This window comes from Diplotaxodon limnothrissa, linkage group LG11 (genome assembly GCF_057381915.1).
Source record: "Diplotaxodon limnothrissa isolate DT_005_m linkage group LG11, D_limnothrissa_male_GT1.1, whole genome shotgun sequence".
In the NCBI taxonomy this organism is placed as follows: Eukaryota; Metazoa; Chordata; class Actinopteri; order Cichliformes; family Cichlidae; genus Diplotaxodon; species Diplotaxodon limnothrissa.
The window spans coordinates 33,521,961-33,549,897 of NC_140606.1; the positions used below are offsets into that span (position 1 = coordinate 33,521,961).

At 39.4% G+C, this 27,937-nt stretch overlaps 1 protein-coding gene across 2 annotated transcripts in view; it reads right to left on the reverse strand.

Moving 5' to 3' along the window:
• Positions 1–27,937, reverse strand: part of cspg5a (chondroitin sulfate proteoglycan 5a) — a 58,623-nt gene that overhangs the window by 27,285 nt on the left and 3,401 nt on the right. For both annotated transcript variants that reach the window (XM_085365866.1, XM_085365865.1), the window contains exon 2: positions 7,684–8,650. In XM_085365866.1, coding sequence (XP_085221992.1) covers positions 7,684–8,650 — 967 coding nt within the window. The remainder of the gene's footprint in view (positions 1–7,683; positions 8,651–27,937) is intronic.

Here is a 27,937-nt window from a genome sequence, read left to right on the forward strand (position 1 = left end):
TGGCAGCCAAATCCAACCCACCTTATGTTTATGTCTTAAAGAGTCTAAGATGAAGCACTAACCATACTAGCTGAGCTACATTGAGCACTGTGGCTCCAAGATTATAAGCAAAACCTATTTTGTGGGGATATAAACATATGAAACCTGCATTACATTTGATTCATCTCACAGCTGATTCAGGCTACTAAACTCTCTAACTGGATTTTCTCACAGTTTTTGTTTTTTTAGGTTTATATGACTGCAGATGGTTTTGATTTTATTGGATTTTTGCTAAAAAAAAAACCCCCAAAAAAAAAAACAAAAACCCAACAACAACAACAACAACAAAAACCAGCAGGTGTGCAATCACATTTTTACCTCTTTGGCATTTTTACTTCATTTTTTCAATTGTAGTAAAGTGTCGTGATTATATTCTTAAATCACAACTTCTTTTGCAATTCAATCATCTTTTTGAGCATCTGGTTGGATTTTGTGGAAAGGGGGAAAACTATGATAGAGCACAAAAAAATGCAGGAGAGACTATTTTATTTATTTATTTATTTATTTTTTACAATTCTTTCAAAATAAGAGCATGCAGAAACCAAAACAGAGACAGAGAGATATGATGGACTCTGAACAGTGATTAATAGATTAGAAAAAAACCTGGATTGGAATTGTTTGTGTGTGTGTGTGTGTGTGTGTGTGTGTGTGTGTGTGTGTGTGTGTGTGTGTGTGTGTGTGTGTGTGTGTGTGTGTGTGTTTGCATTTCTGTGTACACACAAGCTAATAATCGAAACATAGCTAACCTGCAGCTAGACAAACCTGGCCAAAAACAAATTTGTGAATATGTATGCGTGTGTGCAGCCAGCGATTCATTATGTCAGACAAGATTTTTGGCAAAAACAAACTGTGTCTGTTAATGCGTGCGTGTCTTTTTTCCCTGGCGTTCTCCTCAGCTGTAAATCTCCTGTGTGTTTGAACTCCGAGCTGCTTCCATGACCCCCACGCTCTGTGACTCTGAGGTGATCCCTCATGCACCCATAATCCAGTGTGTGAGAGCATTTGAGTGTTTGTGTGCATCTAAGTGGGTATTTTGTGTGTTTCCATGTCCTGATCATGAAATCTTAAATGAATGCAAACTGCTGTTGGTTCTCAAAACCTCACTTAATTATATCAAGCTGCAAGACGCACACACAGACACACATACACTAGTAAACTCGACCTGGCTCGCCCAAGTCGTTTCCATACTGGCAAACATTATAAGGTTCTGACTCATTCTCTCAGTCAGTTTCCCCTCCACCTCCTCTTGTTTTCTCTGTCCACTTCTCCCTTTATATCTGTCTCCTTTTTATTTCATGCCGATAGTTTCTCGCTCTGTTTTTCCCTGATCACTCTTTTGATTTCCTTTGTATGTCACTTTCTTTCTCCTTCCATTAATCTGCTTTCCCTACCACAAGCAGAACATAAACACTCTCTCCTCTCCTCTCTTTCTCTTTCCCTGATGCATACCCTCGCTCTTCACTCCCTCAGATTTCTCATCTGTTTCTCCGAATATGGTCCTTTCAGTCCTGCAGCTCCAGAGGAGAAGGCAATTTATGGCACTAATGCTGTCAGATCCCATCAGTCAGGAGGACAAGGGAAGCCAGCACCGGAGATGCCTCAGATAGCTTAAAAAACAAGATATCACATTGCAGTATGTTTATAACGACTGAGGTTTAGAGTTAACATCTCACAAAATGAAAGCAGTCACAAATGCATGTACAAACTGAAGGCCACGTAAGAATCTAATTTGCTTAAACAGAGTAAACTTGACCAATAAAAATGTGATTTTAGTTGAAAAGAAAATGACAGCTCTGACATGTGGTGTCTCAGCTTACTACAGACAGGCGAGTGCGAGTGTGTGTCCAAGACAGCTCAGGCTACAGTGGAGCTGAAACTTCTCAGGAACTTCCATCTGGTGCCGTTTTTGTTGTTAATGAAACATCTCCAATCTTCAGTATTTATCACGTAAAATATATATTTACATCCTTACATTGACCTTGACTCTGAAGTACAAATATACAGCATAAAAAAGGGATATTCTAAGCAGAAAAGGCTAAAATATATCAACTTTTAGTCTATGGTATTGATCAAACTACTGCTTCCTATAAATCCCAGTCATGGAACTTCACTGAAGGCCCAGCTATGCTGAATTGCACATATTTTATTAGAAACTCTGCTTTCATTACACACAAGTCGTTAATGTTAATGTTTAGTTAATTTCCATTGTTGAATACCACCTGGGACATCTGCTGTTAGATGCTGTTCAAATTTTGCGCTGTGTGTGAAATTACCTCCATGACCACACAAAAGTATAAATGATTCAGTCATTTATTAGTGTGTGCCACACATTATTGCATTATTTGAAATGCAGCAATTTAGGCCCACAGCACTTTTCTGTAAAAGCAGAAAACTAGCCTAAGATAAGGAACAAGATCAAAACTGGGGGACGTCTTTGTTATTAGGCAATAGTGCTGTGAAACAGTGCATCAGCATATCAAGCTGCAGCCAACAGTTTTCAAAAGCTGTGACATCCCTTTTAACGAGTAAAATCAATAGAGTGCCCATTCAAAGTCATTCTACCAGCAGTAGCTGTTCTGTCTGTGTTTCATTCAGTGAAATGTATACTTTGCCTTATTATTATTTGCTAAATATTAATAAAAAGTATAAATTTAGAAACTGTTCAATAGCAGTCATCCATATTCTAAACTGTTTATACAGGTCAGGGTCACTAGTCGGGTAGAGGTTACCAAGCAACCATTCATAGTCACATCCTAACCTACAGCCAGTGTAGAATAGAGAAAGAGACAACCTATGCAGACACGGGGAGAACATGCAAACACCACACAGAAAGGGATGGTGAATTGGTGCATTTGAACAGATGATTTTCTTGCTTAAAGAGGTAAACAATGCTAACCACTGCAGTGCAGCCCATACCTACAAGCACTGATGATGAAAATGGAAAGCTTTGTACCTCTGCAGGTATGTAATTCTATCTTTAAAAGAGATATGATGGGCATGTCTGAGGTCAGTAAAACACACTTCAAAGGGTCGTGAGTTTTACTGCAGAGGGTCAAAGGTCCAAACATTCATCCCCCTGTAATTGAATTGGCTCCATGTCCAGCTCCAACTCCAACACACATGCACAGAAATGTACACCACACACACATACACACAATTAGAAACATACACGCAAACCTAGTCACATGTGTAATCAGACGCACACACAGATGAACATATTGGTCCTCATCTGTGCCAGCGCTCTATTGACCCACATTGAGCTTTTGCCCAGCAGTCAAACGCCTCTCAGTATCTCTCAGCCCTCATCTGACTCACTCTCAGGAGGTTCATCAGTGCTACTATCTGCTGACTGAAGCCCAAAATCTGCCCTAAATATCTGGATCACACTGTCCGCTTAGCAAGAGTTTTTCAGCATCGCTGAGTGAGCTTTGCTCCATTTCCCATTCAGTCAATGATATTTGTAATCTGTTGATTTCATGCAACAGAGATGATTATTTCAGTCGTGCTCGGTCCGTAATGGCTTTTTTCTTTTAGGGTTTTAGGTTTTATTGATTTGGAAATTACTATACTAAAAGCAGGTAAAATACTTGAGATTAAGTCTATGTTGTAATTCTCTGAGAGCCAAATTGACACTTGTTTGCATGATGTTTGCATGACGTCTGCGAATATATATAATAATAGTTTTTATTCAGTAGGTTAAGCTTTAATTTACTGCAGGTTTTAAGAAGAACTGATCAAGTTGAAGTAAAGCATGTGCTCAAACTCATGGTTTCTATGCCTGAGTGTCCTTGAGCATCTGTGCGACATATATTTGAAAACCTGCTCATGCCTGTGAAGGTTCGTATGGACCACTGTATGGACGTCTAAGTGCAGCCCAAAGTCTGAGGCTACATGGGATGCGTATGTGCCTGAAAAGTAAACTGGATGCTTGTTGTGTGTACAATACTTATGTCCTGTTGTTTATACTGTACATTGACAATCACAAAACAGAGCATCACTTCCTGTTGCTGTCAGGAGGTTGCCATTGTGTTGTCTAGTGCACATGTGTTGAACGTATTCTTCTAGAAACACCTGTGATTGTAGTATAGAAATATGTATTCACCCAATTTTTTCATATCGAGATCAAATTTGGTGAACTATAAATGTGAATTGTCTGTGAAGGTTCTCAGTCATCCAGGTCATCGTAGTCAAAGGATGAATGAGAAAAGATAAATTTGAATTAGCATCATTCCATAAAAGCAACGGTGACCTTTAAGGACTTAGTACGGTGAGACCGTCCAGAGACAATGCAACCCAGGATTTACAGCTGTGGTGCACCATCCACTTTTGCATAATGTGAACTGATGTGCATCATGAGACATACTGTTCAATAATCATGGCCAGTCAGTCTCCAGAAATAGATCCATTTATAAAGTTAATTGTCTACTTAGCAACCATACCAGAGAGACAGCTAAGTGACATTTAGCAGTGACTAACTCGTCAAGCTCATAATACCACATCTAAATCTGAATTTACATCAACCACATACTGACTACTTGATTGATTCCTGAATCATCCCCAGTAATAAAAATATATATAAAAATACTTGAAATTTAAATACTTGGGATGGGTTTTGTTCTGTTAAGTAACTTTGATGCAACGTCATTCAAACCAGACATTAAATCAATCGTCTCCTCTTTACAACACCACTACCTGCAATACATTTATTTCAGGAAAGTGAGGTAAACAACAGCTAAGAAAGAAGTCATGACCAAATGGGATAAAAGGCAGTCAGTCCCACATTGATGAGATGCGATGTGGTCCATTAAGTTAAAGTAAGCTGAGGGGATAAATCGCTGACCTTGTTGCTTTAATGAAGGTAAATCTGGGCTTTTTATTCACAATGTTACATTCTTGTTGGAGTGCATACAGAGTTTTGTTAGTGTGTTTGGTGTATGTGAATGAGAGCAATATTTTGAGTTCCAGTGGTGGAGCTGATCACCATTGTGCATAAATTTGCATGTCAATCAATGCAGCTGTTCAGCAACTAGAAGTAGCTTCTCACCGATTAGTTGATTCCTTTCATAATTAAGGGAAAATGTGTGTAAAATCACAGACGAGCCACCATCAGAGATCATTGGTGTGCTGTGGTTGATTTTTGTTTTTGGTGTAGCTGTTTTCCTTTTAACTGTTTTAGTTAGTAGCTGCTTACAAATCACAGAATCTCTGTTTGTTTGTTTATTTGTTTGTTTGTTTTTTAATATATCACAGAAGAGAAAAATGCAAAATTTTATGATGAAATCATTAAACTTCAACTATAGACACACAAATTTTGAAAGTTCATACAATTAACCTTTTGCAAGCTGCCTTGACAACGCTGACCTTTGAGTGAACGAGGCATCAAAGAGTTCAAAACTGAGAAGTCTGATGCAGATTAGTGGCTGTGCTGCATCAAGAAACAGTCATGGTTATGAAGACTGTAACAAAAAGCATATCCTTTAAATATAGTGAAGAAACTTTAGTGCCCCTGCTAGTAAGTTTAAAATGCCAGAATAAAATACACACATTAAGAAAATGAGGTGTTCGAGTGTGCTGTTGTGTCAGCAGTTAGCTCGTCAAATATTAAATGTACAGTCATATTAAAGCAAGCAAGAGCAACAAAAACTGCACAAGAAATGATTACAATTATTGCATGATGAAAGAAAATACTCAGTGCAGAGTAGGTGTAAGCACAGAGAATTTGATAATGCATGATTAATATAGCATATTAATAATTAATAATTATTAATTAAGTATATTAATCTTGAGCTGCATCGACTGTGCTGCGGTAATAGTGCCTGTTTCAAGTTACATAAATGCAAGCTTACCACAGCTGCAGTGCTGCATATCGGCCGATCTCAGTACCAGCCAACATGCGCTGATGAGGGTCCACCTGGCCCACCAAGTACAGCAGCGTTACTAAATGTACCCGTGTTTAAATGCATGAATAGTTAAGTATTTGTTTTTCAAAATAAATGGATAAATAATAACATATAATATAATAAAAATTAAAATAAAATAAAATATTAGGTGATCAACAGCCTCAAAGACTTCATTTATTGCATACTGAAAAGTACTTAATAATATAAAGATGAAAAAGAGGTCAAAACAATTCTCTCTTTAAAGTAGGTGCACAATGCGGGTATAAATGCAGTGAAAATAATTCTGTATGATTAATTGTATGATTAAAGTATATTAAGTTTGAGCTGCACTATAAATAATATAATAATTGATTGAGTGATTGATTGATCATACTTTATTCATCCCGAGGGAAATTGGGATGTGATTGGATTGTGGTAATGCCTTTGTTGAGTTGTATAAACCCAAGCATACCACAGCTGCAGTGTTGCATATCAGCTGATCTCAGTCCAGTGTCAAGTTTTAACGCATTTTTGTGAACTTGCCTTCTCTAAAACAAACCACAATTTATTTTCTTAATCATAACCAAATAGTTTTAGCGCCTGATTCTGACCAAACTATGAAAGCTAAAGTGAAAACAAAACTAAACCAAACCAAAACTCCCACAAGGGACATGATGTGGTCTCCTAGTTGACAGCTGTGTGATCTATATCATCGTCACTCCAATTTCTCCAGTCTCCAGAGCTGTGTGTAACAGCACAAACACCAAAGCCTTACCTTATGTTTTTGTTCTAATCAACATGTTAATTGAGACTCTTTGAGGATCCTAGAAAGCTTTTCAGAGCTGGAGTGAGGGCTGTGAACAGCTGTCTGTGTTTTTCAAAAGTCAGTTTTGTTTTCTGAAAAGCAAACCCTTAGTTTGGCGCACAAAGCCGGGGCTGGAATGAATCTTACTATTCAGAACTCAGTCATTTTAAATGTGAAATGATTTTGCCCTCATCTGAATGTGGACAGGACTACAAGGCAATGTTTTGATCCACAGATGCTCTCTGATAGTTGACGTTCAGTGCTCACATTGACCTGAAAATGCTCAGTGGCTTACATTAAATTTTCATAAATGATGCACTTAATCCGTTTGACTTTTGACCTCCACCTAGATTCGCCTCCACAGCAACCCCATTGGACTGAGTCCCGAGGAAAGTTATTAATGCAGCGTGTAGCTGATGCCCGAGAAGCTAGTCGTAATGTAATGACACAGAACTGGTCCTAAATATGAGATCCTAAATTTAAGATAGCATCTAATTTACAGTTTGTTATATACATCTGAGAGAGTCTTTGTATGTGTTTACAAAACTTTGCCTTCAACTTTATGCATGTGTGTTCATAAAATCCTGTTTATTAGAGTCTGTGCAAAGTCCAGCTCTGGCAAATGGGGGGCCATTCCCTCATAAAATGCTCTTAAAATGCATTGTTTTTTATTTTGTTTCTGAGCTTTTCCACATGTTTCTAACCAAAAAGCAGAAAACTAAATCAGAAGTTTGCTGAAGCTCCATTCAGCCTATCAGATAACACATTTATTTGTTTATTTTTTAACACAGTCGCAAATAAGTTAACCCGTTTAAGCCTCACACAGCTACATTTGTATTAAGTGGGTGATATTTTTGAGGCAGGTTAAAGCACACTAACAGAACCTGCTGAGTGGTTTGGTCTTGTTTCATATAGTGTTTGTATAGGCTGGTGTGACTGAGTGATCGTCATGTGTCATACCTGCAGAAAACCTCCACGCCATCCAGCTGGTAACACTGTCCTCCATTGAAGCAATAGTTGGGCAGCATGTCACACTGCGAGCGGCAACTTCCGTTTATCATCTGGTAGCCCACACGGCATCCATTTGGTAAGGCCGCTGGAGGGGCTACCACAGGGTCTTTTGGTACTGGAGCTCTTGCACCAGGAAATGAGCCAGACCCGGGAAGCTGTGGCTTGGAACGAGCAGGAGACCCAGCAGCAAGTCGGAGATCTTCATCGGTGTCATAAGCATCAGTTGTGGTGCTGTAGGTGTACTCATCAGCAGTGGGGGATACACCGTCGTCATAGGGTGTAAGATAGTCGTAAGTATCTGGCATTGCCCAGGAGGTTGTGTCGCCACCTTGCAGCTCATGGGCCAGTGATGAAGGTGAGGCGGGGGCGAGGTCTAGGTTGCGCCCACGAGAAGAGGGGTCAAAGAAGTCCACATGGAGGACATCAGGGTTAGAGGGGTTAGTGGCGGCTGGGGGTGGGGCAGCGGTTGTGGTGAAAAGGTGGTCCAGGTCGAACACAGCTGTGTCCTTGGCATGGATCCAAGGTGGGTCAGTGTGTGGCTGACGCTCCTCTTCATCATCCTCCTCCTCCTTGCCCTCGTCAACTCCCTGTTTGCGTGGGTTGCTAGGCAACAGATGCTCCGTCTCAGCTGAGTCGGGGCTGAGCTGTGGTGGAGTAGCCACACTGGCATCTTCTACTGTGGAAACCACCGTTTCACCAAACATGCCACTACTCTGCTCCTCCTCCTCGCCGCCACGGGGGATACGGCCAGCCCTTGGGGTCACGGTGCTGACTGGCTCAGGGGTGGCTGGGCTATTTATTCCAGTTACCACAGCAAACATTTTGTTGACTTTGATTGGCCCTTCCTCTTCATTAAGCAGGGAGGTGACATTGGACGCACTATCCGGCTCAGTGACATTGATCCCAACAGCGTTTCCTGCAAAGACACAGAAAGAGGTGTAAAGTAAACAGAAGGGAATTTTGGAATAGCAAAGAATTCCCACTTTCTGAACTCTCTGGAAGACGCCACTTGCAAAATCATCCAGAGTGAAGAGGCCCAAAAGTGTAAAATAGATGATCTAAAAAAAGAAAATTCTAATATTTTTAGTTTTCAGTTCAGAGACAAGGAATGTGGTTGAGTTTGTTAATTTTTTATGTGGGTTTAAAATGTAGTAAAAAGTTTTTACTAAGTAACATTTGGTGACAGCACTACAAGCTACTTTTTGATATTTTGCATTTTAATTTCACACAATACTTGATCAGAAGCCATCTGACAGACGTCATTTTTGACCACCTTAGCTGCTTCTCTTGCACAGCCTAAGTTTCTGGTGTGATTTAACTACCAATAGCATCTCTTGAAGTCATCATTTGAAAAAAAGGTGCCTTCAAGTTAATAAGTCATAATTCCACATTAGCAGAGTGCAACCTTTTCTCTCAGCAAAATCCGCTTCACTGCAAGAAAAAACAAATGGACATCTGTATTATTTCATTTCAGTTTAATCATATGATCAACACTGCAAAAACGAAAATAAAATACAGTTCTTCTGTCAAAAGCAGGTGTAAGCAATTTAGCCATTTAGCCCCCTTTAACTCTTATTCACTCATTACTACATCTACAGCGGCCTCTATGTGAACTGCAGCCAAAGCTGTCAATCGACTCTGTTAGCATTTGAAAAGTGGCCCATGGGAAACGCCGCCTTACATAAATATCACTCTGCATTATGAATATTCAAGCCATGAAGGTGATATAATTGTAAACACTGGGGTTTACCATTATGCATGAATTTCTTTTTGAAACTGTGAGCAGAGTCATGCTTCAGTACCGCTTGAATGAAAACATAGAGTTTAATGAGGTGAAAACAATTTAGCTCCCGAAAAGAGACAAATTTGCATCATTAAAAACCTTTTAACCCTCCAATTAACCTATTTCTATGAAACATAGCTGCTTTGACTTGTAGGACCTAAACTGTATGATTCTGACGCTGAGTGACTGCATTATTAACAGTGACTGAGAAATTCCATAAAATACACTTAAAAAAAAAAACAATGATCAAACTATGTTAATATTCCTTTTTTGGATATGTTTGTACTGCTGACTAAAAGGTGATGATAACCTCAATTCCCCGAGGATCCCGAAAGCCCCAAACCCTCTGAGCATGTTTTGATTTTTGGATGATTTAATTCACAAATATTTGAACCACTTTGTCACAACTTCAGCAAATAACCCCATTTTTATTAGCTCATTATAAGGCTCTGTGCTCTACATGTATTCCTACACTAAGTTGTCCTTAATTAAATTATAACAAAAGAGGCCCAACAGGAAATTTGTGCTCATGGACCCCCAACAGGTTAATCCGGCTGCAGTTACCACAGATTATTAATTTAAAGCCAAAACTGCAGTTTTCAAATTTCTTTTGTTATCATCTGGACCACTGTGTACCAACATCAGAGAAAGCTGTGCTCTAAGACAGGTTAAAACAAACTCCTATTACCAGTGTAGTTCCTCTAAATTCCAATGCAACAATGGGTTTAATGACCACCATGTTATACGTTATATGCAGCATACCTGCTTAGAGTAGAGATGGACCAATCCGATATTACATATCGCTATCGGTCCGATACTGACGTAAATTACTGGATCGGATATTGGAGAGAAATAAAAAATGTAATCCGATCCATTAAATATCAAAAAAGCACCTCACAAAACTTGCAACATGGCGTAACTCGGCTCATAACCATAGCACGTCAGAGCAGTGTGCTCACGTGATAGAGCGGCTGTGTGTATTTGTAGCCTCCCTACCAAACCGGCATTTCATCTCCGAGGAAGTTATCCCAGAGAGAAGTAAAGCAAGTGTGTAAGTTCATCTCTGAATGTTTGTAAAGCATTCCAGCGTTAAGCTTAACAACCGATTTATGGAGCGCCTCTTCTCTCTCCTTCCCTCTCCTGTTGCTACTTCAATCATGAAACTGATCAATGATCAGCTGATCGGCTTTTCTGTCGCAAGTCCATCTCTCTTCTTTGTTTTTGGCCCACTTTGCACCAGAAAGAGGAAACCAGCGGCTGAACAGCAGCAGCACGTTTAACCTTGATAAGCTATTGTTAGAATGTATTTAATATTACTTTCTACACCAGGATCCTTTTCTATGCAGCTGACAACTGGTAACTGTGCAGGGGCGGATCTAGCAAAGTTTAGCCAGGGGGGCCGATAGGGTATGAACAGGGAAAAGGGGGGCACAAAGACATACTTTTCTTTCTTATTCTCATTTAAAATGTCTAGCTTTTAATAAATAATTATCTGAATCTTACACCCAAAGTTTTAATCTGATGTAAAATATATAGAAGTCCATTACTGTATATAGTAACTGTTAAGTCTAATAAACCCTAGTAAGCTATAGTACTTTTTCCTTTGGGAAGATACCATCTGTGCAGTCTGCAATTCTGTTGAAGAAAGATGTTGAATCTATTTAATTATTCTTGAAAAATAATTTATTTCTCTGTATTTTTTTTCCCACACTGCATCAAATTAAAGTTGATTACGTTGATTAAGCATCATGAGGTGGAGGGTGGGGGGTGGTTCCCTATTATTTTTTTTTTTGCTGGGAGTTTGAAACCCTATTAGTTAGGTTGCTTAATATTTCTGTTAAATACTCTTTAAAATACCAGAATAGGAAGGATGGAGTAGGTTTAAGTTTATTAGATTGATCATTTTAGCTGAACTATGAAATATTTTGGGTGCAGTGTATTTTTTACATACAGGTATAACAGAATAGCTTTAGTGTTGTTGTTTATTTAAACTTGAGTATGAACTTATACAAAATGCAACAAGATATTAAAAAAACAGTTTTATTGATTAAAAAACACTATATCGGATTCATATCGGTATCGGCAGATATCCAAATTTATGATATCGGTATCGGTATCGGACATAAAAAAGTGGTATCGTGCCATCTCTACCTTAGAGATTTTTACATCTGACAATCAGAAAGCTTTTAAGGTAGTTAAATAACCTTGATGAGATGAACTGTGCTGATAAAAAAGCCAAATCAACATCCAAAAGGTGGAAACTATCTTTTTCACCTCATGCAGTAACTTTGCCTTAAATAAAGCTCCCCTTTATGACCTGGCTTGTGAAACAGCCTTAGCTAATAAAAAATTGTGTGCATCCAGAAATAGAAGAAAAATGCTGATCCCAAATAAGCCGTGACATCAGAACTATTACTATGAAATATTAAACCATCAAGGGACTGAAACAGGGGTTGGGAACAGATCACCGAAAACATCACCATCTTTTTGTATGTGACCTGGCCCTGTAAGCAAAGCAGCACAAAGTGAATGCTTATTTATGGGTATCTAACACCAATGTACTCTGCCTATCACCAGGAAGAGGCTTAAAATCAGATCATGGGAACACAAATATTGGCAACGTAACAAGAAAAACTGAAGGAAATGCAACATCTGTTGTTAATTAACTACATACATATTCAATAATGATTCAGCTGGTCCTGTTTGCGCTTTCCAGAGAATTTAAGTTTCACAAACCAGTGATCCACACAGTGACTTCACACGCGGAGCTTATTTGTCATTACAGAACGAACAGAGTGGGCTCAAGGAGGCTGGCTAGTAAAACAAATCAAAACGAGGCATGATTGGCTGTATCCTTATCCTTTGGTCGATTACTTCATCCGAGGGTGGCTTGTTGAGTCATGCAGAAAGCTGCTTTGCTGCCGCTCCCTCTTTGGATTAAAAGAATAATTCACTAATGTCTCTGAATGGTGAGGAGCTGGGATTAGGGATTACAGGACTAGAGAATGGAAGGGATTTGGGGGTGCCCTGCAGGGGGGAGGTGATGATCTTGGGGAGACTCAGACAAGACAATGTCTCGACAGCTGTAAGAAAACTGTAACCTAAATTTGTAGTGTAACATGCCATTTATACCGTAAATCATAATGAAACATTGCACTTCATTTTCAGAATGAGTATGTGCCAGTTCTTTCCAGTAAACCAATCACAGAGAACCTCCCAACTGATCTCAAACATAGAAGTAATGTTCTCGACATGACTCTTACCGACTGACACGTTCAGCCGTCAGTTGGTAAATAGTGGAATTTTTTTCACTAACGTCTCTGCTACTATATCTCCTGCTAGTTTTGCTATAAGCCACTAATTGATAATGAAGTGTTTTAATAGAAATTTACATTGGAAAACTGTTTCTTTTAGGCAGGTAGTAGTTTTATTCGGAGGAAAAAAAGATAAATGAATAATGATAAATAAATAAAATGGCTCTTCAGTCTCTTTTGGCAGAGACACAAGTCATATCAGGCTGTGACTCAGACTAAATTTGTTACGGCAATGGTTTGATTTAGTACTCTAGTTTATTACATTTTCCTAGATCCAACTTTCTGCTCAAATGCAATAGTAATGGTTCCAGTCAAAAATATTTTTCCATGTTAAGACGATAAGATTTCCTAATTAACTGACTACTGTATCAGAGACCAAGGCCTAGTCAGCTCCAATAGAAAAGAAAACATTATGCACAATGAGTTTTTAATAAGCACAAGATATTAAAAAGGTCTTCTGCATGACATATTTATCTGAAGAGAGATCATATCTGCTTTATAAGAAAAGATCGTATCAGCCTGGAGTTTAATATTAATATTGAGTCTGACTGCAATATTCACCATTTATTATCTGCACTCATAAAAAGGACTGACATCACATTTATGTAACCTGTTTTGGGCATGCACTAATTCAAGTCACCAAAGTTGAGTCACCAATGATCCCCACACAGTGAATAAATGCACTGTTGGTCCTGTAAGGAACTTTGGCTAACAGCCTCCTCCAAAAAGCATATGTGAGGATATCTGCGAGGATCTTTGCTGACTGCTGTTAATCTCAGATGGTGAGGCTGTGGGCATTTTAATCTCTAAACGTTTTCCTGAACACTCGGTGTTATCTCCACTTACACAGCGAGAAGTTCGTTAAATCTCATTGCCACCAAAATTTTATGACTATGACGAGATGTCTGACCAAAGCAAACACACGCCCTTAGATAGTCAGAAGCTGCAATCTAATAGTGGCGTCACTTCACAAGTGCAGAAAAAAAAGAAACATCTGGCTACTGAATATTTTGGTAGAGAAAAAGATTAAAATATCTGAAAATTGTAACTGCCCAAATGACATGTTTAATTATTGAAAAATTACCACAAAATTACAAATAATGAGCCTTGAATATGATAAATAAATTAAAAAATTAATAAAATATGAAAACTGTAGAGATAGACTGGCAAATTTATGATTTATAATTAAAAATATCACATCAGCACACATAAGTATAGGACCATAATTCACCTGACTATGTCACTTCAAGTTTAAAGCTGCAATATCATGAGATTGGGGCCTGTTGTATGTAAGTTCAGTGTGCGGTCTTATCATGCTTCTGGGATCGTGAAAACCTGCAGATACTCCCTCAGACTCACAATTATATTCACTGTATAGTAAACAAGATCACACAGTATGTTCAAAGACGCAATACACTGCACTAAAACAAACTAATCCAAATAAGCGCACGTGCGTAAGGCTCCTTCCAAGCGGTCCTGTCATCATTAGGCAGTAGGCTGTCACATCAGCTGCAAGGTATTTGACAGGTGGAAGCCTTCAGTTTATTCAAAGATTCTTTTCTGGCGCTGCAACATTGAGCTGCATCTTTGAAGCTGCGGTCATTCTGGGGCTAATCCCTCCAGCAGTCCCTCAATGTACTGCTGTTTAACACATCAACTGAGCAGCCAGGGGATAATATGCCAAAACCACAATCTCTCTATTGCTCCCTCACACACATTAAAGAAATGGGCTTCACAGTAACTACACAAAAACATTTTACATGCCTAATATTTGATGCTCACTAGAAAATTAGGATTTAAGATGCGTGCATAAACACACTGCCTTTCGTTTGCTTCCCATATCTCGTGCTCTTTGTCTACACACACCTGATGGGAATAGACTCACCGCATGACAGCTTGTCCACATGAGCACAATATCTGAGACAGACAGACAGTATTCGACATAACATACTCCTCCTTTAGCTGCTGCAACAAACCTGATGAATACAAACCGTACAGGCTGAGAAGCAGACAGTAATGGCTACAGCACAACCGTAGATAATGACAGCAGGGTGATGGTGAGAGATGATGACAAGGGAAGAGAAGTAACACAGTGACAGAGGGAGGGGGGGGGGGGGGGGGGGGGAGCTCAAAGAAAAACTAAGGGAGGGGGTGACAGTGTGAGGGATGGAGTGAGATGGTGAAAAAGCCAAAGTAAGAGTGACAAAGAGAGAGAGAGAGGAGGATACTTTCATGGTCTATGAAATACTCTTGGAGTTTTACTCTCACTATGTCTGTCAGTAGCCAAAGTGAAAAAAGTACACTGCAAAGATCTCCTATCCACTCTGTACTGTCAGCTGTCAGTCACCTTAAATCTAACACTGTTTCTGCTGGATAATATTACAGTATGCTTCTGGTTCAACAGGCAGTGCTTAAAGACCACTGGTGTGTGCATGCTTGACAGCATTTGCAATTGGTACCATTCAACTTACACAAAATTGCATTAAGTCTCCAAGAGGTTGAACTACTATGATCAGATCAGATCCAGAGTCTGTGACGTGTTTTGGAAGAATATGTACACTTTAGTTTCTAGTTCCACATTTAATATTCAGCTGTAGTCAACTGTACTATCAGTGCTTTGCAGTATCATAGGTACACAGGTCTCCACAAACATGTTGAATTAGCAGGGTGATTTGTCGTAGGCTTTCACCGACAGTAATTGCAAGGAGTCGTGACAGGCATGACCGAGCCTTTAGGACAAACATCTCTAATGACTTGTCACTTTGTTACCATACGGGATGTAAAACAGCACTGACATAATTCTGTTGTGAGATATGAGTAATGACAGGACATTACGGAAACTGGATCTTAACATTGCTTCATTCTTGGCAGCTGTTTATGAGCCAGAAAAGCGTCATTCTGAATAAAAATGGAGGATGGGTGGAGCACAAAAATTACCGAAGCTGAGGCTGGCGTCGTGCCAGTCTCAAAAATTTTGGAGCTTGTCATTTGACAGTTTTTAGTGGAATAGAATAGAATAGATCTTTTTCCGTCACTGTTATAAGCACAATGAAACACAGTATAAGTCTGATTTGTAGGATTCAAAGAAAGAAATGAGTTCGGTTAGTTAACATTTTGTTATATGACAGTTTTTCTTATATTCTCAGTTCTTTGCACAAAGTAGATTTGTAATCAGCTCTCCTCACAATCTTTTGGGGTAACTTTACACAGATCTCATGTAGCCAGTATGCCGATATCCACTAAGCGACTCTACAAGAGCCAAACCTCTAACTTAAAGCCTGTTCTCTACTCTGCACAGTGAACTTTTCACCAGCAGTTTGCATCTCTAAAGCTTGAAATCAATGTGGATGTGCACTCGCTTTACTGACAGCTGATGCACTTTACTGACTGACTCTGCATTATTCAGAATAAGCATTTTTTTCTTACATCTTTACATATGCAATGTTGTGCAACCCGCCTACAGTAATTAAAAAATGAGTAAGGCACAGCCACAAAGTTTCTCATACTGTATCACCAATGAAAAAACACTCCAAAGAAGAGTAGAGCTGTTGCTTTAAAACTGTAGTTGCTTTAAAACTACTTGAAGACCTGTTCCTCTACACATGAAAGATAACTTTGAGCCCACATTCCAACTGCTAGACGCTGAGTACAGAAGGCTCATCTACAAGTTAGCACACTCAAACTTGTTTATGCACAATAACTTCTGCAGACAGAACTCATGCGGTCTGCTGTTTGAGACCACAGTGGTGTCAATGTGCCTCACTGTGCATCTGTGGACTGGGCTCCAGTTAAGTGCAATTGTCTTCCTTTCAATGGCTCATTAGCTTAATTGGATTAACGAGGAGGAACCGTTTGACAGACAGCTGGTTAAGGAGCTGCGTCTGTGACAGCCCGAGAAAGTAAGTTCTGCATCACATCGGTACACGGCATGTTTATCCCACAGTTGTTCTAATGAGCTGCAGGTAATGTAGAAAATTCACAATTTATACAGAATAAATATTTGCTATTCAGTGGTGGTATAAGTCACCTGAAGTACTTTAGCATTTTTAATGTGCACGATATCCACAACTAAATTAATAAATGGTATAATCAGGCTATGACTTATTGCCTTGTCTAAGACTCATACATAAGCGTTTCATTGTTTATGTTCATGCCTTCAGAACATAAGAGGAAACTTAAGAACAAAAGGACCAACGTTTATGTAAATGCTGTTACAGAGCTGTTTACCTGTGGGCTGCGATAACCCAGTCTGTGTATGTGTCATTAAAAACTCAGATCTCATTATGATTCGCCGATGATAGAAGCACAACCTCCAACAAAACTAAAAACTAAACATAGAATTTCCATAACACATCAAAGCAGCCACTAACAGTTTCATCACACAGTCAGTTCAGTAGATGTTCTATTGCTTTTAATCATGTCACTAGTGACATCTTCAGTTCTTTTATTGCACATTCAAAACTCACCATTTGTTGCTTGGACCTTTTGATGGTGTGGCTTTGCACCCTGCACTTTCTAGGATTAAGAAATGTTCAACCTCAGCTTTCACACCAAGAATAAATGGAAAGTTCTCAAAGTACACAGAAGAAATAAATTCACCCACAAATCAGCCGAGCAGGGTACATCATAGAGATCGTCAAAGGTTTAGAGCAGATACTAAAATGGACAAAAGGCCTGTTTTACAGTATCATTTTCTCAGTGAATCACACCTCTAAAATTTGGTTGACATTTGAACTTTGGTATTAAGCTGAAAGTTGTCTCATCTTATTTTTAAATCAAAAGTGAGATTCGTGAGTTCATGAGTTGATAACATGGGGATATTTTTTTTTTTTTTTTTGCATTTTAGCAGAGACTGTTTTGGAAATTAGTTTTCAAAAGTCCAACCTTTTGCCCCTGCTCAAAATAGTTTACTCTATAATACAGTAGGGTTTGCATTAAAAAGAAGAACTTAACCGAACGGCCTTATACCCGAGTAATGCCACAAAACTGGTTAACCTAAGCTGCAAGGTTCAGTCAGAGAGCGTCAGTACAGGATTTTGGACTCTGTCAGGGTCTGAGACACACCAGTTGAGGCTCAAATGAGAAACCACCGAAATAAAAGAGCCTTTGTTTGTTTCCCTCCCACTTCAAATGAGACAATTAAACAGCATTACGCAAGATGACGCCTCACGCCGCATGTCTGTGAATCTGTTTATGGTTGTGATTTTGAGTGTGTATGTGTCTGTGCTGTCTCTCTGCCAGCACAGCCCACTGGTAATTGGGGTGGCTTCCAGCTCCCCCAGTGAAGGGTGTGGATGGTCATAATGAGAAGAGAGAGTTCGGCTTTAGTGTGTGTGTGCGTGCGCATCAGACTGATTGTTAGGGGGTGATGGCGCCTCAAGGCCAAGTGCTGTTAGCCTGTTCTGGCGAGCTGCCGACCCTCAGGCTTCGCCCTTTGTTTAACCCAGATCAGTTTGGAGAGAGGAAGCCACTAAACCACCCACAGACCTAGGGGACTCCGACTGGCCTTGACAGACTGTAAAGAAGAAGTTGATTGATAGTGACAGTTAGGGCCCGCCAGTCACTTTGGTGACCCAGAGTGGACTTTGAAGGTGAAAGGTTGGACAGTGGACAGATGACATAGAAAGGCTTGTAAGCGTCCGTTTAAGCACTGTGGTGCTAAACTGCCCATGATGCTGTTTTGGTGTGTCTACATTACAGTATTAGCTTAAAATTTGAAAGCATGTAACATATTATCTGTAATCACTTGCTCTGCCAAGAAAAAAGAAAAGGAAAATTGGAGGCAGTGTAAGTTTATTTATCAGTCATAAAGTGCTGTGGAGTTGGGTTGGATGTGGTGGGCAGATAAAAAATATCTACGAGGGGAGGATCCTTGCAAAAAGCGCACAAAGTAGTATTTGTGTGAACTAAATAATGCAAATTGTATTGAAAAGGGGAAATCCTGAAAAAATCAGCATCTCTTTAAAACGAACTAAAGGTGAATAATTACATGGTGCTAGTGGGAAGAGAACTGTTTCTCAAATGGTATTAGTACTCCATATTCTCAGTCTTGGACTCTGTTAAGTAGCTATGAGTGACTAATAGTTGAGTGACTAAAAAGTGAATATCTATTTAATTTTTACTGGATCTTCAAGCAGTCCCTTGGATCATCTTTTGTCTGTTTATGGCCCTTTACTTGACTTTCGCAAATAGAACTCATTGCATTAAAAAAAAAAAAATCCTGTAACCTACTAAATCACACAATTTTGTTATTTTGATTGAAACTTCTCACATTTATCTGTAAATATTTTAGCCAAAATCTAATCCAAAGGTGAACAACACAAACATCTACAGAAACAAAGATTGCAAAGTAGCGTAACATAACAGGCATGTTGCTGTTAAAAGGGAATTTTTTCCCCTCTACATATAATATTTTGTGAGGGGTTTGACATACCAAAAGCATTTGAAAACCAATAGACTGAAAAATAACACAACAACTGACATGAGTTTCTAGTTTTACTAGGACAGTTCACATTTTTTGCTTTCTTGACAAAAAATGCTTTCACTTTGAATACACCCTTATCTAGGTGGAATATTTGCCATTCATTTTTCATAGTTTATTGGATTAGTCATTATGGATTAAAAAAAACCCCCACTACAAATAGTATCTTTGCCTTAAATAAAGATTCATTAAAAACACAGCAATCTAACTCCAATTTGATCATGTAGTCATGATAAAACCCGAATCTATCCCCAAAATGGTTTTCCCAAGTTGTTAAAGGCAAAAAACAGGACTTTGGTGTTTTTCTAGTAGTGACTGGATGTTATTCACAGGAATGAGATGATTCTGTGAAGGCGCTGGCACAGAAGTGACCACAGAAGAGACCAGTGAAGCCCAGTGAATGGTGATGAAACAGAGTGACTGAGAGCCTCTTTAACTCATTCTCATTGATCCCAGCTTCAAATACCTGAACCACATGAGAGCCACAGACACATTCCTCATCTCTTATCCCATTCCCACACTCGTTCTAACGAATGGGACACAAGGCCTCTTTATCTTTACTCGTGCTGCTCATTAATATCGACATAAAGCAGCGTTCTGCACTCTGCAACTGTTTTTCCTCACTCTCTCTTATTTTTCACTCATCCATTTCCTTTCCTATTCTCTCTGACCTGCCATCTCCTTACATGCTCCTAACCTCCCCACATCTTACATCATAAATATTACTCATCATGTCATCCCTTCCTCCTTCACTTTCCCTTTCATTTGTGCAATTCTTCCTCTCTATCACCGTCTCTTAATTTTCTCTGATTCACACTGATTTCTCTTTTCCAGTCTGACGCTGCCTTTTTTCCCTTCCGTCGTATAAATCCTTTCATTTCTGATTCTACAGGTGGTGGGATGGAGGAAGGATGTGTTGCCATGGATACACTCTCAGCCTCTCTAGGGTTGATGTAGTGCTCTGAACCCAACAAGAACGACATACATACACATAAAACATACACTAACACACTCATGGACAAACACACACACATGCACACTAAATAATACAACATTTGTCTGTGAAGGTTGATCTCAAAGTTTTGTGCACATTTGCTCACACATGAGCTTTTCCTCCACCTCTTTTCATTTCAGTGACAGATTTGGTACAAGTCCATATACGCATCTAAAGTTACACAGTTTGTTTTCCTCCTCTGCTGCAACAAATATGGGTTTATGAGAGCGCAACAGCACACTCAACACCCTCATCTGAAATTTGAATGCCAAATTTTTTGGTATTAATTTATGAATGGTGAGCAGGAATTTCGTACAACAAGGATATCTGCTGCATCATTTTAGGCAGTTGCATTTAGGTGCCTTGAGCAATGAGTGGATGATTTCAGTCTGCTAGTAATTTGTTACCATTGTACAAGGAGTAGCTGGATGTTGCATGTGGACCTTGTTTCTGTCACTAGTATTGAAAAATGGTCAAACACTCGAAGCAACTTGCCCTCTGCTTCCCATGGAGACTACAAAAAATGTCATTATAAAGACTGCAGCCAGATCAACCTTAACTCCCACTACAACCAGCTCACTCCAACTGTCTCACTCATCCACACCCAACAAGTTTCTTATAAATTGGGGTCAAGTATTAAGTTTTGTATCTCATAGTTTAAAAGGGAGAGAGAGAATGATCAGAACTAGGGCTGGGTATCGTCACTGATTTCTAGAATCGATTCAATTCCGATTCACAAGGTCCCAAATCGATTCGATCCACGATTCGATTTAATTCGATTCGATTCGATTTAAATCTGGGAAATTTTGACAGTCAGAAGTATAATTCAGATCAGAACATTTACATATTTTTGTATCTATAAAAAGGAAGCTGACACTCGCAAGACTTTATCCAAGGTGTGAGCATCACAGCAGATGCCTTTGTGTCAAAGTAGCTGAAGATAAAACACAGAAAAACATGAAGGTGATTTTCCTGGCCTGGGATTTTATAAAAATATTCTGCAGTACATCAAAAACGAAAGAAAACCATTAATTAATGAACATTACCTCTGACGTTACAGCGGTTTTATTAGACACACGGCTAAGCATTTTGCATTTTGAATAATATTAAAAAGTTTAAATTTGTTCAGTATTGAACAGCAGAAATGAGGTTTTCTTTTCGGAAGAATGTAAAAGGGAAAAAAACAGCGGCCGACAGCGCTGTAAACAACAGTAGACTTGTGCGTAACAAGCAAGCGAATAATGAAGAAAGCGAAACTGTTCGAGAGAGAGAGAGAGAGGGGGGGGGGAGAGGGAGAGAGAGAGAGCTGCGCATCGCAATGGAAGCAAAACAGTAAAAGAGTGAATTCATGACGATGTTTATGTGAAGCGTTTGGATCTTCTTTTGCTGCTGGTTCGGTCAATATTGTTTGGAGAGAGATCAAACTAACAGCTTTAGAATCAGCGCATAAAGGGCGTGAACACAAAGCGCGGACCCGGATCAGCGAGCTGTCGGCTTTCAGCCCCGACTGTGAGAAAGGCGACATCTAACTGATTCTGATCCGCGGGTCGCGCTGTGTGTTTAAGTCTATGTGCAGAATCCCTGTACCTGCTCTCATTTACTGTTTGGTGGTTCTTGAAATTTTGTGAGATGTCACCAGAGATTCTGGCATTTCGGACAAAATAAATTTATATTAAAAAATCGATTCAGGATTTTAATGAATCGATTTTACGTTATCCAAGCCAGAATCGATTTTAATCGATGAATCGATTATAAAAACCCACCCCTAATCAGAACGCTCCTCTACAAGGACAATTTATTTCAACGCTTGTAGAAATTTCAGGTCAAATAGCATTGTGTTCAACATATAGCATTGTGTGAATTAAGCAAAGATCACACAAAATCATTGGTACTGACAAAAGAGGCAAAAAAATGATTCAAACTGTTTTGACATTTACTAACTCAAAGTCAACTTACTCAGCTTGTAGCTGCCATTAGAATGACACAAACAGGAATTTTCTTATCTTATGTCCTTTGTCTCTACCTTTCAAACTCCTTACATATATTTCAAAAACTGAAGTGTTTTTTTTTAGTGTTTTGTTTAAATGACAATGATCTGGTTAAGTTTGTTTATGTGTAAATAAAATGTGTCTTGATGGAAAGTCATCAAAGGTATGACGTCTGTGAAGGTTCTCAGTCACTCAGGTCATCGTAGTCTAAGGAGGTTGGAAAGAAAAGCGTCTGGACTTCCTTAAGTTGCTTGAAGACGTTTCACGTCTCATCTGAGAAGCTTCTTCAGTTCTAAGGTCAAACAGTGGAGGGTTCCAGACTTGAGCCCTGTAGGAGTGTCCCCCCAAGAGGGTCAAGGACCCCATACTGATCCTCTACCTAATCACATGAGCCAAGGTGTGAAAACGGGTGTAGCTCGCATTCAGCCAAGGTTTCGGGTCAACTCATTGTGAAACCTGGCCCTACCCTATCATGTGAATTCCTAAGGTCAACAGGCCCAGGATGTGAGTGGGCGTTAAGGTGTCTGGGCAGGGATCTCAAAACTGGGTTATAGATGGCAGACAGTAGGTGTCGTAAGCCACCGCCTCTGTTCAAAGATGGTCGTTCACAGTGGACATAAATGGTATGACTTTTGTTTTTTTTAATTAATGGGATAACAATAAACATCTTTCAATGGTCCAAACACGTAGCCAATCACAGCAAGAACTCCATGCAAATGCTAGATAGTCTGTTTTGGAAAGCTTGGGAAATATTTAAATATATAACTTTAGGAGTTAAATTGGGTCTGGGTTCACCAGCTTGCAGAAGACGATGAATAAACATGAAAAAACTGATGTTTTGACCCATCCATCCACCCCAGCCTACTCCCCTCATAGTTATTACAAAAGGCAAACCTGTTTATTTTGCATGAACCACAATGCTGCTGCATGCATGAATGAATCAGTCAGATGTACACAGATCAGCATTTACTGTTAGCAGGACCTATATCTATCTGGACATTGTAATATAAGACTCTGATGCTGCAGACCCTGTGCTCATTAGTGTCAGAAATACTGGATTTAAAATGTTTTTGTCATGTTACCATGACAATTTCCCAAAGCCTGAAATCAGTTTTATTAAGACTAACTCTGATTAAACAATTTATTTAATGTCCAATCACTTAATGTGCTTGATTGGTGATAAAGACTAATTGCCTGCCTGCCTTGTGTGATACTAGAGTTTACTGTCATGCAAATTTGACCGTAAACTGTGAAGCAAACATCACACAATAGGAAAAAAAAAACCACTATGTAAACTATATAAACCCAGCTGCATAATTATGTCCTTTCCTTCCTGGTTGTTAGCCACGACAGGTGTGTGTGCGTCTGTGTATACGCTCACAGTGGTGTGTGATGGGCAGACTGAATGTTAATATGACAACCTGCAGTAGAGGCGGGAATGCGCACAGCCAGCTAAGGAGAGCTGGTGCACGAGCATGAACTCAGTGACTCGCATCACCAAGGACACGCTCTCAGACAGGCAGTCTAGCACCTACATAACACATTAAAAACAAACACATTTTAAGAGAGATAGACAGTAGAAAGCTGCTACTCTGTAGTACTGGTAACACAAAGAGACAGGTGCAAGCCTACACACAAGCGAAAAAAGATCTGATTCATCTTTCATACATTTTTCACCTTTTGCCTCACACACACACTACCTGCATAAAGACAGAAACATGTAAATTAATGTTCAAGGGTATGCAGAGTTTGAGTGCGCCAACTCAGCACTGCAAAGGAAAAAAAAAGCACACATCCTGTATCATATTGTCTTTGAGGGGGGAGAAAGGACAGAGGCACCCAATGACTGTCAAACTGCTCATGAAACTTTGTCAAGGATTTTCATGACTCTCTTTAGTCAAAAAAGAAAAGGAAAGGAAAAAAACGGCAGAGGATCAATGCCAAGGACGGTTACTGACAACAATCACACCTGTGAGTCAGAGCTGCAGCAAAAACACCTGGGCACAAGGATGATGACATAAAAGGGAAGAAAATGAAAATAGAGGGACACAGGTGAGCTTTAGCAGTTTTTATCTGTTGCAAGATTACCAGTTTCACCATATCAAAGGCAGACCGTTCTCACTCCAGCATATCAGTTTAATTCTTCTCATTATTCTGTGGCAATTTTTAAAGCTTCAAGGCTATGTAAGAATATTTTTCCCATGTTCCTCTTTGTAAACCCAACCTATGTTGGGTACTTCAAACAGTGCAGTGTTTTAGCTATGAATGCAGGTGACTATTGCATTAATTTATATTACATACTGTACTTGTCCTGATACAAATAAACATTACACTGCAAAAAACAGACGTCAATGAACACCACCAGCCTGGAAGAAGAAATGTCAGATGTGGGCTGTAATTCACAGGTTGTGGAACAAGGAACGGCGAGTGTAGGTGGACTCTGTTAATTCTGCTGCACTTGTGGACTCACTTTCTGAGCTCTTGTTTGAAACAATAATATGAGCGACACTAAGGAGCAGCTGTTCCAAGTGCAGAGGTGGGTGGTTTATTTAAATGCGACAGCCCTGAGACTGGGCGTCTTAATAAGTATGGCAAAAATAACTCCGCTGTCACTTTGGTGATTTTGTCTACAAGAACAAATTAAGTAATCGCACCAAATGTGTGGAACTGATGCAGTAAATTTGCACGTTCAATCACACTCCAACCAGCGAAACCATTTAAACTACCATCAGTGAATAAATGTGATTACATTCAGCAGGAGTTCTGGTATCGCACTCTGCATTTATCTTCATGTTAAAGAGTTTTTCTTGCAGTATTGCTGTTGTTCAATTTTTTAAAAGCCACAACTTTTCTCAAATAAACACAAGAACCTTTAGAAATATGAGACTGACTGCCCTTCCAGAGATACCCAACAGTTTCTGAATCAATTTATAATTTCTTTACTATGCATAATGAAAACACTCAGTGGAAGTTCACATAAAATAACTCAACATACTTTGCGTTCTATTTTCATAGCTTGCTGCTCCATTTGGCTCAGTGTCTGCTTTTAAGGACATTATTCACTTGTGACCTCAATAAGCAAAATCTGACATTTAGTTTTATTAACTTAACAAATTATGCTTGTGTCGTGATGTATCGCTGAAACTATAAGCAAACTGGTACCACTTTGCCTGGAACATACAACACACATTTTAGACTTTTTGTCCTTTTTCACTGGGCATTGCTACTTTTCGACAAATCACACACACACACTTTTGTGTAGAGGACAGTCTGTCTGCACACACACAGCAATGCCAATAAAGCCTGGACAGCAGCTGGTCGGGTCAAGCCCGTGGCCACCTGCGTATGCTAGCAGTGATCTGTGGGCAGATCCAGGTGTGAGGATATTTCAGGTAAGATTAGGATCATATAGGTTCCTAACAAACAGATTTATCTGGGATGAAACACATAATAGCCAATGACATGATAATGCTTTGTACATAAGTCATCACATGTATAACTGTATTCATATAACGCTTCCTATACTTGGGATGCAACTTTGCATTATTTCCACACACCACCAAACAGTAAGTAAGAAAGAAAAAATGCTAAAAGTATCAAACAGTACCTTTAAAATACTGCAAAAGTGCACAACTTCAAAAGTTAACATAAAAGTTTCATAACATCCTGCTTGACTTATATCGTAAACTGTGGGCAGATTCACTTTGTGCTGAATACTACTTTAATCAAATATCCATCTGTGCCCTCATGTCAGCCACTGAAATTCAGATCTGTGGAATATCATCACTGTCGGTCACTGGGATATGTATGCTTCATAATACCAGGGGATGTTGCTTTGATATCAGCTAGCCTTAAATCAGCTGACAGGAGCAGATCGGTGTAATACTTTCAGCAGGGCTGACTCTGTGTTATAATTGGCCCCGAAATCCAACTGAAACTTTTCAAAGATTTGGTTATGTTGCAAATATGTAAGAAACTGATTTAAAATTATTTTTCCAAGACTTCGAAGAGGAAGAAAAGTTAAGACATAGCTTGGTAGCTGTTGGGTAAGATGGGGTCTAGCTGGTTGTTCTTCACTTCAGCAGGGGTTGAACAACTGCCTGTTTGAAGAGAAATGATAGACCTAGAAGTGCTGATGAAGTTTATTTTTTAAGATTTCAAATGAGACTTAAATCTTGTCCTGTTTCCATTTTCTTTCTGATCTTCTGCTAAGAGCTCTAGTGGCGTCACTGATCCAGGGTGACTGTTTAGGCCTGGGATTCTTCGGTTTATATGGAGTATGATTCTCCATAACTGAGGAGCAAGTGGTGTTTAATAAATTAGTAAGGTCCTCAGTGCTGGGATAGGGCAGGGGAGCCTGTACAGTCCAAATATCTAAGGCGGCTTTGAAGGCCCCACAAAAACTGTTAGCAATGGAGGAATTAATATAATGTGACTGGCGGAAAGGGAGATGTGGTTTTTGTAGGGGAGAGAGGGAGCAGCACATCAAAAATGACAGAGAGCTGGTCTGATAAACAAGCATCAGTTATGTTTGGATTAAAAACTGGAATACCAGATAACTAGGTCTATGGTGCAGCCCAGTTTGTGAGTGTGTGCAGAGGGATGTGACCTTTATATGAACTGATGTGAGTCTCATACAGAGCATTAAAAGGCAAGTAGTATTGTTAATGATATGCATCACATCCAATGCAATATGCAATCCATGTTTTTAATATGTTAAAGCTTTTTGTGTCACTTTTGCTAAAGCATCAAAATAAAGCTACTAAGTGTATTACAGGAAATAACACAGTCACAGTGAAGTCACAAGCCCTGGTACTCCTTCAGTCAGTGCCAAGCCTGGATAAATGAGGAGGGCTGCATTGGGCATAAAATATAGAATAGAGGAAAATGATATGCTGGGGTTACCTCACAAAGCGATCAGCTGAGAGAAGAAGTTGAAAATGAATCATTTTTAAAAAAAAAAAACATCTTCAGAGTGTTGCATCACAGATTCCTTGTTCTGATTCAAGGAAGACAAAATGGATATCACTGCTGTCTTTTCATTTTCTGTCACTTTACTAACAAGACCGCTTGTCGCGGCTAATTGCTTCCTGAACTCTGCTCTTTATACACAACTGCAGCATTTTGGAAACGCCAGCCATCAATCCTGGCTGCTCTGCATGTCCACGACACACTCATGCCAGCTCAGATAGAAGATATGATGCAATATATAAAATCACATCACTTTCTGTACTTTCTTATAAAACCTGGAGTGCATATGCAAACTCTGAACATGTAACAAGCACCAAGGCTAACTGTATATGAGCTGCAAGGTGGCATGAAGAGATGAAGACTGCTTCTATGTGCTGAGTTTAGACACTATTGTTTCTGGAGCCAATACTAAATTGGCTCCACTGGAAATCAAACACTGCGCCGAGTATGAAATCATTATCCAGAAATAATGAATAGACAGTACAAATAATGATAACATCTACAAATTAGAGCTGGTAATAAAAGACTACGTCCACTCTCAGTGGACACAGACACACACATGCATGTATGGTCAGTAGGCGGAGAACCACCAGACTTGGCAAGAAATGTAAGCATTAGCCAAAAATCCAACCAACATTTTGAACTTAATGGAATTCAAAGCGCGATCGCACA